At 41.4% G+C, this 16370-nt stretch overlaps 1 protein-coding gene across 2 annotated transcripts in view; it reads left to right on the top strand.

Annotated features, from left to right (window-relative positions):
* The first annotated feature begins 3540 nt into the window (after nucleotides 1–3540).
* Nucleotides 3541–16370, top strand: part of MTDH (metadherin) — an 82341-nt gene continuing 69511 nt past the window's right edge. Inside the window, exon 1 of one of the 2 annotated variants that reach the window (XM_069086583.1) lies at nucleotides 3541–4306. In XM_069086583.1, the coding sequence (XP_068942684.1) occupies nucleotides 3920–4306 (387 nt within the window). In that variant the 5' untranslated portion in view covers nucleotides 3541–3919. The remainder of the gene's footprint in view (nucleotides 4307–16370) is intronic. The other variant, XM_069086585.1, reaches the window with a different exon arrangement.

Here is a 16370-nt window from a genome sequence, read left to right as displayed (position 1 = left end):
TCTGTAAAATGGGGATAAAATAGGTGGTGTAGTGGAAAGAACACCAGTCCTGGGGTCAGGAAGACTCATCTTCCTGAGTTCAAATCTGGCCTCAGACATTTATGAACTTTATGACCCTGGGCAAGTCACAACCCAATTTGCCTCAGCTTCCTCATCTGTAAAATGACCTAGAAAAGGAATGGCAAACCACTACAGCATCTTTGACAAGAAAACCTTAAATAAGCTCATGAAAAGTTGGACATGACTAAAAAACAATAAAAACAAAAAGTATCTACCTTACAGAGTTGTCGTGAGGATCATGCATTACAAGCAAACATTAAATCATATAAATGCTACTTATTATTGTTGACTTCATCAATCCCTATGTGTTTAACTATCATTTCTACCCAGAGGATTCCTATAGCTACATACCCAGCCCTAGTCTCTCTCCAGAGTTCTAATCTTACATCATCAACTGCCTATTGGATGTTTTGAACTGTATGTCCTGTGGGCATCTCAAATTCATCATCCAAAACAGAACTCATCTTTTTTCCAAAACTCATCTCCCCTTCCTAAATTATCTATTTCCTTCCAGAGCATCCTTTTACTTCCAGTCACCTATGTTTGCAACCTCAGGGTTATCCCACATTCCTTACTCACCCCACATAGAAAATTAGTTACAAAATCTTATCATTTCTATTTCCATAATATCTCTGTCTCCTCTCCAATTATATGTCCACTACCCCAGTTCTGGCCCTAATTACTCTCAGTTAGGCGGTACAATGGATAGAATGCTGAGCCTGGGGTTGGAAAGACCTGAGTTCAAATCAGTCCTCTGATACCAGCTGTGTGACCTTGGAAAAGTCACTTTACCTCTGCTTGTCTCAGTTTCCTCAATGAAAATGGGGATACTAACAGTACCTTCCCCTACCCAGGTTGTTGTAATAATGGAATTTGTTAAGGAACGTGAGTTCAAATCTTGTCTTTGCCACTTACTACCCGAGTGGCCATAGACAATTGATTTAACCTCCCCAGGTCTCAGTTTCCTTATCTATAAAATGAGGAGGTTGGATTCAATTGCCCCTCAGATCACTTTTGGCTTTAGATCTAAGTGTCTATGGCTAGTGAATCTGGAACATTATTTTCAGAACAGATGGATTATAAAGGGGAAAAACTGGAAGCAGAAATGCTAGTTCTAGTGCCAAAATGCCTATGTAACCTCATATAGTCTGCAAGTACAATGCTAAAGTTTATGGAATTAACATTTTAGAATTAGAGAATTTAGAATTGGAGAAGCAATCTCAAGTAACATCTATTTTTTTGCCTTGTAATTTGTCGTCCTTAACTATAAGACTAGCTAAAAATCCACTTTGTTTTTATTCTCATTTCACCCCACTCCCTTCCACTTATTAATCACAAACATCCATCAGAAGAACATTTCTGTAAAGTAGGTCAATATATCCCTAAACACTTGCTACTCAATGTTCATTAATATTATCCCCATTTTTCAAGCCTAAAATGGCCTTCCTCTTAATCCATTTAGCAAATGCTGTGCAAGTGAAATAGTAGGTCTACCTTCAGACCTTGATAGGGACAGTCCAGGACCCTGAACCCAAGACTTCTGGGAATAGTGACATTAAAATAGTAACAACAAAGAAGAGGCATTAACATCTGCACCTTAAGTATCACAAGACTTTTACATCTGACTTGCAGCTAAAGCCTTCCATATGTCTTGTCTCCTCCATTAGAATGGATTGTCTTTCCTATTTGTATCCCTTCACCCACATCTCCTCCCCAGCACACTGCTTTTGTACATAGTGATTATTAATGTTCATTCATTCATTCATTCATTCATTCATTCATTCATTCATTCATTCATTCATACTAGCTCTCATGCTGATGAGAATACCGAAAGTATTTTAGATATTCTATAGCAAGTAGGGCCAGAATTGATAGGATAATTCATTTTTATCTTGAAACCACTTCTCAGTTATAGTCAATTCGAAAACCATTTGAAAATCATTTTATAGAAAGGGTTTTTTTGGAGGGGACCAGTGATTTCATTAGTGTGGGGCAGTGCAAATTGCCACTCCCCTTCCTGTTCAGTATCCTTTTTGTGTGTTATCTTCCTTCTTTAGATTGTAAGCTCCTAGAGGGAAGGCACTTTAAAAAAATCTGCATCCACGCCACTAAGCACAGAGCATAACTCTTGGTAGGCACTTAATAAAAGTTTACTGTTGGCTGGCTGTTCAAGTTTTTACCTTTTAAAAGTTGCTTAGATCATTACAAAAAAAGTTGCTACTATGTCGGAGAGTTTTTTTAAAATTATTTATTTATTTATTTATTTTTGCTTTTTTTGGAGAGCAGTTGGGGTTAAGTGACTTGCCCAAAGTCACAAGGCTAGTAATTGTGTCAAGTGTCTCAGGCTGGATTTGAACTCAGGTCTTCCTGACTTCAAGGCCGGTGCTCTATTCACTCGGCCACCTAGCTGCCCCTGTTAGAGAATTTTAACCTAGGTTTTGCCGATTCCGAGAATGCCTCTCTATCTTGGTTTTGGATATTGAATCATACATAGATCAAATCGTTAAGTTCTCAGAGGCCTTCTTATCCAACTTTCTTTGTACAAAGATGAAGAAATTGAGCTTTGGGGACTTTCAGTTAAGTACGTTTTTTAGTTAAAGGACTTTGACTTTTATGAAGACTGTGCCTTGTGACCTTGGACAAATCCTGTTCTACATTCCTCAGTTTCTTGGTCTGTAACATGGGGGGGGGGGGCAGCCTGGTTTACCCCGAAAGCCCCTTCTAGTTCTCAACCTTGGACGATGTTGGTGGCTCAACTGGAAGGCCCAGCCAAGGTCGGGATGGTATTTGAAGCCTTTTTCTTGATACTTAATCCTCGCAAATCACAGGCCTTTTCGATTCTGAATTCTAGGAATTGGGAGAAGGGAGGCAAAATAAGGACAAACAGTCCAATTTCTGATAGCCTGAAGTAAGTCAAGGGCGCCAAAGAAATAACTTTTTTTCAATTCGACTTTAAAATGATAATTGTTTCCCACTTTTCCAGTCTGTAAAACATGGGGCTCCTGACCCATGGAGGTCCTATGCCCAGTTTTGGGGTCACGAGATTAGAAGTCACTTTTTAAAACTATACCTCGGGGTAGGGGGGACCCCCCTCGACCTTCCCCCCCACACACACACCCCGCCCAGTCTCCTGCTTCCCTCATTCCTTTCCCCGCCTCTCTCGCGGGCACCTCCTACCCGGGACCCAACGGAAGCAGGAGGACCACCCCACACCGCACTGCGGCCACTAACTTTGCGAAGTCCCTCCCCGCTCCCGAAAATCTCCCTTCTCCTGCCCTCCCCCACCCCGAGGGCCGGCGGGTCAAAGCGAAAGGCAAGGCCATTCTCAGCTGCCAGAAAGTGGGGCTCGCGCTGACGCTCAGCCCCGCCCACCACCTGTTCCCACGTGACTTAAGCGCCCTCCCGCTTCGTCTCGTCTTCTCCTTTCCCCTCCCCTCCCCGCCTTGTCCCGCCCCGCCCCTTGCCCTGCGCGGCGCGCCCCGCCACTCTCCCGAGCCGCCATTGTTCGACCGCGGGAGGAGGCCTGGTCCCTGGCGCCGGTGCCGACACGCCGCTTAGCGGTGGCCCCTGGAGAGGCTGCCTCCTCTCCCCTCCGCTCCTCCTCCTTCTCCTCCTCCCTCTCTCCCTCCTCCTCCTCCTCCTCCTCTTGGCAGCGTGTGAGTGAGGCTGCCTGGGGGACCCGGGAGCAGCCCTGTCCCCCCGGCGGCTCGGGCCGCGATGAGGTCGGCCTGAGCGCAGCGCCCGCGCGCCGCCTCTTCCTGCCTCCCTCTGTCCCTCGCTGCCCGCGGGCCCTCAGCCTCCCCGCGCGTCCTCGCTCCTCGGCGGCTCCTCGCGCGGGGCCCCGGACCCCCGAGGGAAGATGGCCGCGGAAGCGGCGCGGAGCTGGCTGGACACGCTGGCCCAGCAGGCCGAGGAGGGCTCGGCCCCGCTGCGGGAGCTGCTGGAGACCGGCCTCTACCTGCTGCGCACCGAGCTGGGCCTCGACCTGGGGCTGGAGCCTCACAGTTACCCGGCCTGGGTGATCCTGCTGGGCACAGCCGCGCTCGGGCTGCTGCTGCTTCTCCTGCTCGGGTTGGGATGGGCCGCGGCGTGCGCCGGGGCCCGCCAGAGGCGGAGGAGCCCGCCCCGCCGGCGGGAGGAGGTGCCGGCTCCAGCCCCGGCCCCGGAGGACGGAGCCCTGCTGAAGAGTCCCAGGAGCGAGGATTCGAGGAAGAAGAACCGGAAGAGACTCGCGGAGAAGCCCAAGGTGAGCCCTCGAGGGGGGGGTGGGGCGGCCCTAGCAGACCCGGGGGCCGGGAGAGGAGCCTCGGACCCCCTGGGGTTTAATTCCGAGCGGAGGGGCGCCGGTTTCCCACGGGGGGACATCTTGGGGATGGAATTGGACGTGGACGTGAACTTGGGACAGAGGTGGTGCCGGCCGTAGGACGGGTGAGGTTCCGAAGACCGGTGGCCAAGAGTGGACAAAGAGAGCCGACGAGGCATGCTGGTGTTCTCCGAGACCGAGCCGGACTTGTGGGCCCTTGTGACCCCCAAGCGTCTTCCGAGGCCTAGCTGACATGTGCAGGCACTGACACTGGAATGGGACGTCATGGTGGTGGTAGGAGGAAGTTGTGCGAAGCGAATTCAGGCTTTGGCGAGCAGAAAGCCAGGAGAGGTGCAATTTCGATATGTATATTTAGAAGGTGCCCACTGAGGAGGAAGACACGTGGAAGACACGTTAAGCGTGTGGAGTTCGTATCACCCACCGCACCAGCCTTCCATGTTGGAAGGGAAGTGGATGCTCTCCCGTGATGAATAGTCACCGGGAGAGATCCAGGAAAAGATGCCTGTGTCCCTGGGGAGGCAGTGAAACGGAATGTTGGATCAGAGGGACCCTCGAAGGTCGGGCCGATCATCTGTGATGCCTTTTCCTGTACCGTATATACCCGCAGCATTTGGAAGTTGTGCTGAATGAACTAGAGTAAAAGTAGTATGACTGAGCAAAACTCTGGGAGATCTAGGCACTCCCGGGGCCACCAGTGGAAATGAAGATAAAAACCTTTTGTTTTGAATTATTGTAGCCATCATTCCATACTTTTAAGTTTTCCTGTGTTCTCTTAAAAAAAATACTTTACTAGCTGTGCACTTCTAACCCACTGGGAGCAGATCACACACAAGCATTAAAGAGAGGGGAAAAGAAATTAGAGATCAGAAAATATTAAGGCACTGTGATGTGTTTTGGGGCTGCCAATATCAACCCAATAGTGCTTTAAATAGGCTTTTTAAAGAAGACAAGTAACTACAGTATGTAGAAGGATAAAAGTACTGCAATAGATGTACAGGGTATTATGAGAAAAAGTAGTAAGTTGGTCTCAAGTGAACTCTATTTTGTTGTTGAAATATGTAGAGAATTTTTTTCACCGAGTCTTTTTTTAAAAGTTGGTAAAGAGAAATGAACAAAGCAAATTTTGATTTTATGATCATTGAGATGTGCATTCCATTGCACAGGTCCCTGCCTTCAAAGAGTTTATATGGGGGATAAAGGGATGGGGAAGAATTTCTTCTTTTTCAGTAGGACTGACCCCATTTGGGGTTTTCTTAACAAACACACTGGAGTGGTTTGCTATTTACTTCTTCAGCTCATTTTACAGATGAGGAAATTTGAGGCAAATAGAGTTAAATGACTTGTCCAGGGTCACACTGTGTAATACAAGATTTGACATTAGACTTCAGGCCTGGCACTCCATCCACTGCGCCACCTAGCTATTGCCTAAGGTAAAGTCAGTACTATGTATTGACCTCTGTGGTTTGATGAATGAGTATTCATAGGATGAATCTTAGATGTAGATAAGAGGAGAAGGGAACTTAGAGTAGGTGTCCAATCCCTTCATTTTACAAATGAGGAAACAGGCTCAGAGAAATTAAATGATTGCCCAAAGCATTTTCAAAATTATTTCTAATGTCTCATTTTTGTTTATGGTTTAGCGCAGTGAACCACTACAACTTTTCAAATTTGTGTATTTTATATGGGCATGTTCCCAGAAAATTGAAAATTTGAAAATTCTTATGGTACTATGTTAAGATTGGAATATTTGTTTTGTTTTTATGGAATGGTATAACTTAGTATCCTAAAATTCCAAGTGGTATTCTAATTTGGAATAAAGGTCTGCAACTTGATGCCATCCCATCACCATTTTTAAGTATAAGAAAACCTATAGAATTCGTGACCTGAAATATACTACATTTGTATTTTATCAAATCAAGAAAAATACTGAATCTCAGATTGTGCAGTTTTCTTGGGGAAATCTCATATTTCAAATGATAGGAATTCTTCTAAACTTTTATGAATAAATTAATGAAAGAGTATTTATTTAGTGCTTCCTATGTGCGAAAAGCAATATGTAAGTACTAGACAGTCTTCTCTCAAGGAATTTACTTTCTGAAGGAGAAACAGCACCTGTATTAGATTTTGCTACAAGGCAGATAAAAAAGGCCTCATGGTCCTTAGGCTGCAGCTGTAAAGCAGAAGATAACGCATCTTCTTTAATTTTTTTTTCCACATTTATAAGAAATACTCATTTCTGATGTTGAACCATTTAACAGTACCAAAGACTTTGGTGGCAAGGACTTTTTGGGTGGGTTTTGATAGTTCTGGCTGCAATTGAAGTTTACAGGTAGCTGGGTTCTCCACAGTTTAGAGTCCATACTGATTGGAAACTGGGCTGGTGCAGTGGAGCGGATCTTGGTTTCAGAATCTTTAGCACTCTCCTTTAGGGTCTGAGAGAATGGTGTTCAAGGTGGTGACTTGATTTGCCTGGCACATACCAATTCTTCAGTGGGTTGTGTTTTTTTGTTTACTTTTTTGTTTTTTTCTTTTTGGAGGGGGGAGGGCTGGGCAATTGGGGTTAAGTGACTTGTCCAAAGTCACACAGCTAGTAAGTGTTAAGTGTCTGAGGCCCTATTTGAACTCAGGTCCTCCTGATTGCAGGGCAGGTAGGTGCTCTATTCACTGCACCACCTAGCCACCCGGTTCTTTAGTGTTTTTTGATGCTTCAGCTTAAGCTGATGATCCTGCTATGTGGATTGGTTGGAAGTTGATGGAGATAGCTGACCTCTTCTGTGGTTGCTACTCTGGCCCGATGACTTTTTGGCTGGGGCTGGAAGCAGTAATTTATTAATAGTTTTTATTTAATTTTGGCCATTTCTTCTCCTTCTGAATTCTTGTAAAGTCAAGTCAGCAAGCATTTTGTAAACTCTAAGGATGCAAAGAGAGGCAGAAAGACAGTCTGCTCTCAAGGAACTCAACATGCAAAACAGCATGCAAACACACGCACATATATACAGAATAAATTAACGATCATCAACTGAGAGAAGGGTCTTAGATTAAGGGGGATTGGGAAAGGCTTCTTAGGAAGTTGAGAGGATTTTAGTAGGGATTTGAAGGAAACCAGGACATAGAGATATGAGGAGGAAGAGAATTTCTGGGCTGGGGAACAGCTAGTGAAAAGTGCCTTATATGTGGTAAGCACTGAGCTAGAAAGACAAGAAGTGAAACAATCCTGCCTTCTAGGAGCTTTGTCTTCAATGGGGAAGACACTGCATTGTTATACAAAATAAATACCCAGAAAGAGATCTGAAAAGACCTCTTAATAAAGGTTAGAACTGAGCTTAGTAGGAAACTAGCAATTCAGAGAGGTAAAGGTATAGAGAGGGAATGCATTCTAGGCAAATGTGGGGCTCGGTAGAGGGGACCCAATGTTGCATGTGATAGGACAAGTAGGTCAATTTACCTGTAACAGTGCATGAAGAAGAATATATACTGTGGATAGGAGGTCCATTGAAGCCAGGTTATGAAATCCTTTAAATAAGAGACAAGAGTTTGTATTTCATCTTAGAAGTCAAATAGGAATTGTTAGTTTATTTCTCAAGGGAATTTAGACTAAGAACATCACTTTGGCAGGCATGTATATAGATGGTAGATTAGAGAAGGGTAAGGGGAAGTAGGAAGACCTACAAAACTGTTGTTTGGGGGAGGTAGTATCAGTGAGAGGAGTGGCTATGGTGTGAGTGGAGAGAATGGGGACAATGTGCGAGATGTTGTGAGGGTAGAACTGACAAGTTTTGGTAATTGATTCTGGGGTGGGGGAAGAATCTGTTGTCTAAGATCAGTCAATAGTGAATCTGGATGACTAGGTTGATGATAGTGCCCTTGGCAGAAATAGAGAAATGTGAAAAATGGGTGGGTTTAAGGGGAAAGATACTGAATTCTATTCTGATATGTTGAGTTTAAAGTTCCCATACCATCTGTATAGTTTAGCATTTGATTAAATAATGTATTGTCTTATATATTTGTGTGTAAATCTTTCCAGAAAGATAGCAAGTACCTAATGGGTATCCTACCACTGTGTACTGTCTCCCCTTACTCTCATCAATGCCTGCCCCAGTGTGCATGGAGAAATACATACATGCAAGTATGTAGATAACAGACAGTATGTCTTGTATATATGTATAATTTTTTTCCTTTACTCCAGACTTGTGATGTCTAATAAAATCAAGAAGCATTTATTAAGGACTAGTTACCCTGTGCTAAAATATTTGCATACAAATATAAGCTAGAAGAAAGACCACCTTTTCCCTCTAGGAGCTTATATTCTCATTAGAGAAGATATTATATAATAAAAGAGTCAAAAAGTATGAAGGACCTACTACTTAGGGGTAGAGAATTACTTGTCTGGGCCTGTCCTCAAAATGGAGGTTCTAGGAAGAATAAACCAGTGGAAGAAAGGGGCAGCAGGTTTGAGAAAGAAGGCAGCTAAAGTAGGCAGAGGCTGTGGAGTGAAGTGTAGCTGGTATGAGGTAGGAAAGATAGGCTCTTCCTCAAAATGGAGGTTCTGGGATGAACTCACCATTGGGAGAGGGCTGCAGAAGTAATTTGTATGAGGGACTCCAAGTGATAAAAGTTTCCTCTACTCTTATAGATGTGTATGCATCTATTCTGCAATTTGTAGTACTAGAAATTTGCTAGCATGCGATGAGAGATTATGTTTTGTCAGGGTCAAAAATACTTCATAAGTGGTACTTTAATCCTGATCTTGACTTCTGGGTCCTCTACCATGTCATGTTCACTTTCTGCTAGGAATATAAAAATTACTAAATAATTCTTGATTTAACTTTAGAGAGGTTTTTTGTTTTTGGTTTGATTTGATTTGGGTTTTTGCATACCAGAATCCAAATGCTTTCAGCTCTTTTGTAGATCAGTATTTTGAATTTCATATGAAAGCAGATAATAATAATGAACTTAAAATAAATTACATTCAACAAGCATTTTTTAGATATTAGTGTGCAAGAAATTATGCTAGGGTGCTTTGTCAAAGCCCTATAATCTGTGCATAGTGCCTTTGGTTGTATTTGGTAACTTCCTCATTTATTTAGAAGAGGACACTGTAATTGTTTCACTCGTCTTCTATGACTACAGGTTTGTTAAGTACATCTTCTAATGCCTCTTATCTAAACATTAGGACCGTACTTCTTGAGAGCAGTTGATGTCTTGAAAATGTGTTTTCCAGGAGAGAGAGCCTGGTTGTTGAAAAATCACTGGATTTGGGGTCAGACTGAGTCTATATCTTTCTTTTGACATCTGTATGACCATAGTAAGTCACTTAACCCTGCTTGAGCCATTTTTCTCACCTCTAGAGTGGGTGATACTCATATAATCTACGTTATAGGGTTCTTGGAAGGAGAGTACTTGGTAAACCTCAAAAGTGCTATGTAAATATGAGTATTATTTGGCATTTATCAACTTGTAGGAGGCCATGTGGCTTAGTGGATAGAGTTGCACTTTGAGATAGGAAGATCTGAATTACTATTCTGCCTCAGAGACTAACTAGTTCTATGGCATTGGACAAGTTATTTAACCTTTTTCAGCCTTCATTTCACAATTTATAAAATGGAGATAAGTAACTTAAAAGCTTGCTTACTTTAAGTACCTTACAGGCTTGTGTTTTGAGAATCAAATGGGATATGGTAAGTAGTGGTTGTTGTCCTTCCTTCTCAAGAAGACTAAAATGACATCACTGTGTTAGAGTCAAGTTATAGTACCTCCAACTGTGGCTGATCAAGACCAATAGGATCTTGGAATAGGGTGTGTGAACATTGAGGGTGAATTTTTTAAATTTGTCCATCTTGTGTTTCTTTTGAGCTACTTCAATTTTGCTTTTGGTCATGGAGCATAACTCTTTCTCTAACGAGGACATACAGTGCTGGGCAGTCTTGTGCCAGTGTCTCCCATGTCATGCAGTCAATTCCAAAGTTGACCATCATGTGAGCACTTGACTTGTGTGAGTTCTCCATAGAATAGTCTTTTAGGCAAGCATACATTTGGCATTCAAACAACATGGCCTGCCCATCAGAATTGTGCTCTCCATTAGAATTTGAATGCTTAGCAGTTTAGTTTGAGTAAATAAAGACCTTAGTGTCTGGAACCTTATCCTGCTCGGTGGTCTTCAGAATCTTCCTAAGACAATTCAGATGGAAGCATTCACTATCCTGGTATGTCACTGGTAGACTGTCCCGGTTTCACAGGCATAGAACGAGGACAAGCACCGAGGCTCTGTAGACCTTCAGTTTGGTCTTCTCTCCCATACTTTCCTTTGGAGCTTTCTAAATGCTGAACTAGCTCTGGGAATGCATGAGTCAACCTCATTATCAGTGTGTACATCCCTGGAAAGAATACTGCCAAGGTAATTATAGTTATCCACAAAACTCAGAACTTCTCCATTTGCTGGTTCCATATATGGATGTTGTGGTGCTGACTGGTGGAGCACCTGAGTTTTCTTGGTTTTAATTGTTAGACAGAAATTAGCATAATCAGCAGAGAATCTCCTATCCATACTTTATTGCTTCTCAGCTTCAGAAGTTGCATTGAGTGTACAAACATTGTGAGGATCAAATGGGATATGGTAAGTAAAGCAACTCACAAACCTTAAAAAAAGGATTATAAATGTGTATAATTTTTAGTATTGTGTGTTCTGCCAAAATTTGTGGAATAATCAAAAGTGATATTTAAGACTAAAATTTAAGTGGACCCAGCTTTCTAAATTGAATTGTTTCTATAGCAATCATTCTAAACTTTCCTGTGGAATTCTAGTTTTCCATTTAAGTTTCTTGAAAGGAAGGATGATCATAATTCATAATGAATGTGTTTCATCCATCACTTGGGCCTTCTTTCTAATCACCTGGGGTTTGGCATGTTCCTGTAGATTCTACAGCTTGAAAATCAGTGTTCTAAAACATGGAAAGAGTTGTACCAACTCATGCAGAATGAAATAAGCAAAACCAAAAAATTATATATACACCTGCCACAATGTAGATGAAAAGATAACCAAAGGGGGAGGAACAAAGCATTTATTAAATGCCCAGTATATGCTAGGCACTGTGCTAATTAAACACTTTACAAATAACTCATTTGATCCTCAAAACAACCCAGGGAAGTAAATGCTATATTATTTCCATTTTACATTTGAGGAAACTGAAACAGGCAGTGAATAGATTCCTTGCCTAGAGTCTAACTGGAAGTAGCTAAGGCTAGATTTGAACTCAGGTCTTCCTGACTCCAGTTTCAGCCATTCCTCTAACCAAGGAACCACCTAGCTGCTTGAGTGAAAATTAAAAGATTGCTAAAAGGAAACAGTATGAGTGATGGTCCTAGAGAATAGAAATTGAAACTTCCTCCTTTCAGCAGAAAGGCAGGGGACTTGGAGGGTCACAATATGTATACTATATACAATCAAAGTTGAGGTCAGTGTTTTTTCTTAGCTCTTTTTATTTTTTGTAGGATAGAGTTGGAAGTAATAGGAAGAATATTTCAGAAATAACCGAATAAAAAACAAGATACATCTATTAGTTTTTTGAAACTATATATTTGAGCAGAAATCAGCTATTTGAATCATTTGACTATAAGGTGATACTTTTTTTTTTAACTTCTTTTTTTTTTTTTTTTTTTGCCTTTTGGAGGGCAATTGGGATTAAGTAACTTGCTCAAGGTTACACAGCTAGTTTTTTTGTGTGTGGATGTTAAGTGTCTAAGGCCGGAACCAAACTTGGGCCTTCCTGACTCTGGGGCTGGTGCTTTACTCACTGTGCCACCTAGCCGCCCTGAAGGTGATACTTTTATTAACTTCTTTTTTATGTAAAAGGTAACTGAATTGCAGAGAAGTTGTGACTACAGTCCTTAGTGTTACAGCTAGTTATTATTCAAATGCAAGTCTCTTGAAGACCAGTCCTCTTTTCCATACTATACATTAGCCATGTGTCAGGTAATAATGTAAGAGCTGATGATCCAATTTGATTCCCAACTCATATGAGTTCAGTTCACTATTCCTTCCTTGCTACCTGAAAGAGATTATCCTCTCTCTATGCTCCAAAAGGACCAAACAAGCTAGTTTATTACTCTTCAAAGAAGTTTAGAGTTCCAATAAACTTCTCTGGACCTCAGTTTTCTTAATCTGTATATAACACGAAGGAATTTAATTTCTGCACACTGCAGATACTCATAACATTTTAAACCAGTGCCTTGTTCAGGACTACATTTTCCCCCATATTCCTTTTTTGGCCTTTCATAGCACTTTTCTCATGCCTCTTTTGAGATGTATCACATTCTTCCCTGTATCATAATTTTTTTTGTAAACCTGTCATCTACAAAATGGCAAGCTTTTTAAGGACAGGAGTTGTGTTTTAGAAGAAGTAAGGGGATGTAGTCTAGCACAGGGTCTCATATTACATGATCAATAAGCCAATGATTGACTGAATATTGTAATGTTGAATCCTAGAAATGTGCTGGCATTAAAGGTTGACATAAGTAATTATATAGTATTGTTATCTTAGAGCCAGTGTGTTCTTCTTTTAGCCTCCTGAAAAGTGGGAAAATGATTGTCCCTAGAAGTACAGGAATGTACACTGAGCCTCTTCTTCATGTCTAAGCCATAGCTCAAAGTAATACTTATATGTTATTAGAGGAAAAGGATGACAAATTGAGAAGCTAGAAGAGGACACCCAGGCCTCTTTTTAAAGGTGAGGAAACTGGTCCATACTGTTTCAAAGTCACACCTACAGGGTTTTCAACTCAGGCCCCCTGCCTGTGAATCCAGTACTCTTTCCACTGTGCCAGCTTGCCAGCCAACCTGGTAGACAGATGGTAGTGCTTATGTCATTTTTGTAGAAAGTAGGACTTCCTAAGTTCTGTATTTGATACATTTTGCCATGATTTGAAATAAAAGTTTTTCCACTTTGTGTTTTGCAATAAACTTCAGATGGACTAAAATACTCTCGAAGTGAAATGTTAAACCCTACTTAATGTTGTCTATTGCTAGATTCTTAGCATAAATGCTATGGCTTAGATTGCCCAAATATAATGGAATTTCATTTCAAGCACAGTTTATTTTGCACATTTGAATAAAACAAGTAGAATAAAAAACACTAGGTCTAGGTTATAAGACATAGTATTTATAAAACAATAACAGCACTGCTTATATTTATCCAACTCTCAACGAAGTTTCTTGCTCCCTGGTTTCAAGCTCATTGCTACTACTACCAGACACAAGAGGAATGAACTACTGCAACTGTCACCATGATTTGTTTCCTTTCTTTTGATTCCCATGAATGTGTTATAACCAGTTGGAATATCCTTGTGAAAAGTACATTGCTGTAGGCCTAGGGCAGCTGTGGATATTGGGGGAGGAGAGTATTGATGACTCAGGGAAGTCCAGTAGTGGTTGGTAGATGTAGAGTCTCTCCAGTGTGTATGACTTGAAGGTTTAATTAATGTTTGGAGTTGGGATAAGGGAAATTCAAGAAGAGTTTGCAGGTTGAAATTAGACTAATTGAAAAAGACTGATCAGTTTTAGCTTGGGAATACATATTCAGTGAAATGTTAGCTCCTTTTGTTTCCCCAGAAATTCGAGGAGTAGTTTTGGTCCCCAACAAGACAAACTTAAGGTTATGTTCCTGGATCCAAGAAATAATTAGAAGGGGAAAAAATTAATTCATCACTTAGCTAATTTGGCTAATCTACAAGTACTTATAGGGGTTCCAGACTGGTATTGTTAATCTAAGTGCTCGTGTGGATATTAAAGAATAGAAATACTCCCTTAACTTAGGGAAATGAGTATTGTGATCAACATTAATTAATTCATTGTTTAAAAATTAAGTAGAACTTCCCCCCCCCCAACTTCCTTTATCAGTATTAATTCTTATGTCAACACTCAAGGATCTGGGATTTCATATCACTTGAAATCCTTCTCAGCATTTGTAGCACCAAGCACAGTGACTATAAATATACTGACATAATTCTTGATCACAAAATATAACAGACTCTCCGTGTATAAGACAGAAGCAAAATATTTATTCAGACACAAGAAAGCTGAACCCATTATAGCAACAAAGAAGTTAGTACACCATAACACAGCATGGAGCCATACCATCTTTTAGCCTTCCCACAAACACAAGCCTAGCTGTCACCTTGGGTGTAATCTCTCCTCCCTCTAGCTCTTAACTGTTCTGACTCCCAGCTTCCTGTGCACTCTGCTCCACCCTTCAGCAAAGTATTCCCACCACAGGCTCCATTTGATTACATTCTGCCTATGAGAGGGCAGAGAAGATCTTCAGACTCCCATTACCATTAGCAGACAAGGTCATGAATTGACTTTCTTCATCATGTTGCCATCCTGGGGATGATCTTTAAACTGAGCTAAGTTGATCCTCCCTAATTAGACCATCTTGTCCAACCCTTGTATTGTCTAGTTGAAGGGCCTGACAGTGAGAGAGGTTAAATGACTAAGAGCCTTCTTAACTGAGCAGTATCTGCTGAAACTTAGATTTCTGGCATAATGCCCAGGAGTTCAAGAAACTTTAAATCATGTTTTTTTATGAGAGAAATCAACAAAAAGACACACAATCACAGAACAGGAAAAGACCCAATATGGGGAGTCTTGGAAGAGCCCTGCAGTTTAAACATTCCTAAACCAGAATCCTTTCTTTAGTAATAGCCACTAAAAGTGCTTTTAAATTTTGCATGGCTTTTTCTACATTATTTCATTTGATCGTCACAGGACCCCATAAAGTAGATGCTGTTGTTGTTATCACCGTTTTGTAGATGGGGATACTGAAGTTGAGAGAGGTTCCATCACATGCCAGGGTCATACAGCTAGTAAATGTCCAACATAGGATTTGAACCAGAATCTTCAGAACTCTTAATTCTTGCATGCTATCCACTGAGTCACCTCACTGCCCATCTGGAGAATGGCATGTAGGGAGGAAAGACTTGAGATGGGGAGATTGAATAGCAGGCTATTTCAGTAGTCCAGGAGAAAAGTTGTGAGAGACTGAATTGGGTGGGTGGGTTGGAGCTGTTGTGGAGATAGAAATGATAAGATTAGTCATCTTGCTGGATGTGTGGGACTGAGTTGAGAGTGAGACTCCAAGAATAATACTAAGGTTGTGGAACTGAGGTATTGGAAGGATGGGTGACTTTTTTTGGGAGGGGGGATATTAAGTTTTCTTTTGGATGCTTTTATTTTGAGATGCCTACAAGATATATATTTTAAAATGTCCAATAGTCAGTCAGTTGGTGATATGAGACCAGAGTCCTAGAAAGACTAGGGCAGAATACAGAGATCTAGGAGTCATCTACATGGAGATGAAAAACCCATGGGAGAGAACAGAAGGGAACCCAAGAGCCTTTGGGTACATGATGAGCATGGGACTTTATTTGGATGATGAGCTAGTCAAGTAAAATAGAAAGGTTAGACCAGGAGGAACATCCAGAAAAAGCAGTGTTAGAAAAACTCAGCAGAGAAGCCTTGGAGGAAAGTCAACTTTATTAGGCTCCTGAGGTCTAATAATTTAAGGGAGATTAAAGGCAATTAGGTGATTTGTACTTTTTTTTCCCCCCTTTTTGGAGGGCAGGGCAATTGGGGTTAAGGTGCTCTATTCACTATGCCACCTAGCTGCCCCTGATGACTTGTACTTTTAAAGAAACTTAATTATGTGGGCCTTATTTATGTGGGCCTTAAACTGCCGTTTTAGCTTGAAGCAGGGAAAGCTGTGTTGTAGATTTGTTATATTGGGCTAAAACTAGAAACTAAGGAAAAGAATTGAAATTGTCAAGTGTCCGGTTTAAGTATAACTCAGATTGTGTGAATTTTTAAAAAATGTTAATTATTTCATTACAATTGGTTTCCTTTTTAAATCCTTTGTATTTTTTATTTTATGTATTATTTAAGCTTCACTGGACTTCCAAAAAAGTCTGTAACACAAAAAAAGGATTAAGAACCCTT

Source organism: Petaurus breviceps, unplaced genomic scaffold (assembly GCF_028583685.1).
Source record: "Petaurus breviceps papuanus isolate PSGF00001 unplaced genomic scaffold, PetGlider_PUasm1.0 179, whole genome shotgun sequence".
Classification (NCBI taxonomy): domain Eukaryota; kingdom Metazoa; phylum Chordata; class Mammalia; order Diprotodontia; family Petauridae; genus Petaurus; species Petaurus breviceps.
The sequence above is the reverse complement of the archived record's forward strand: the minus strand, read 5'-3'. Positions and strand labels throughout refer to the sequence as shown.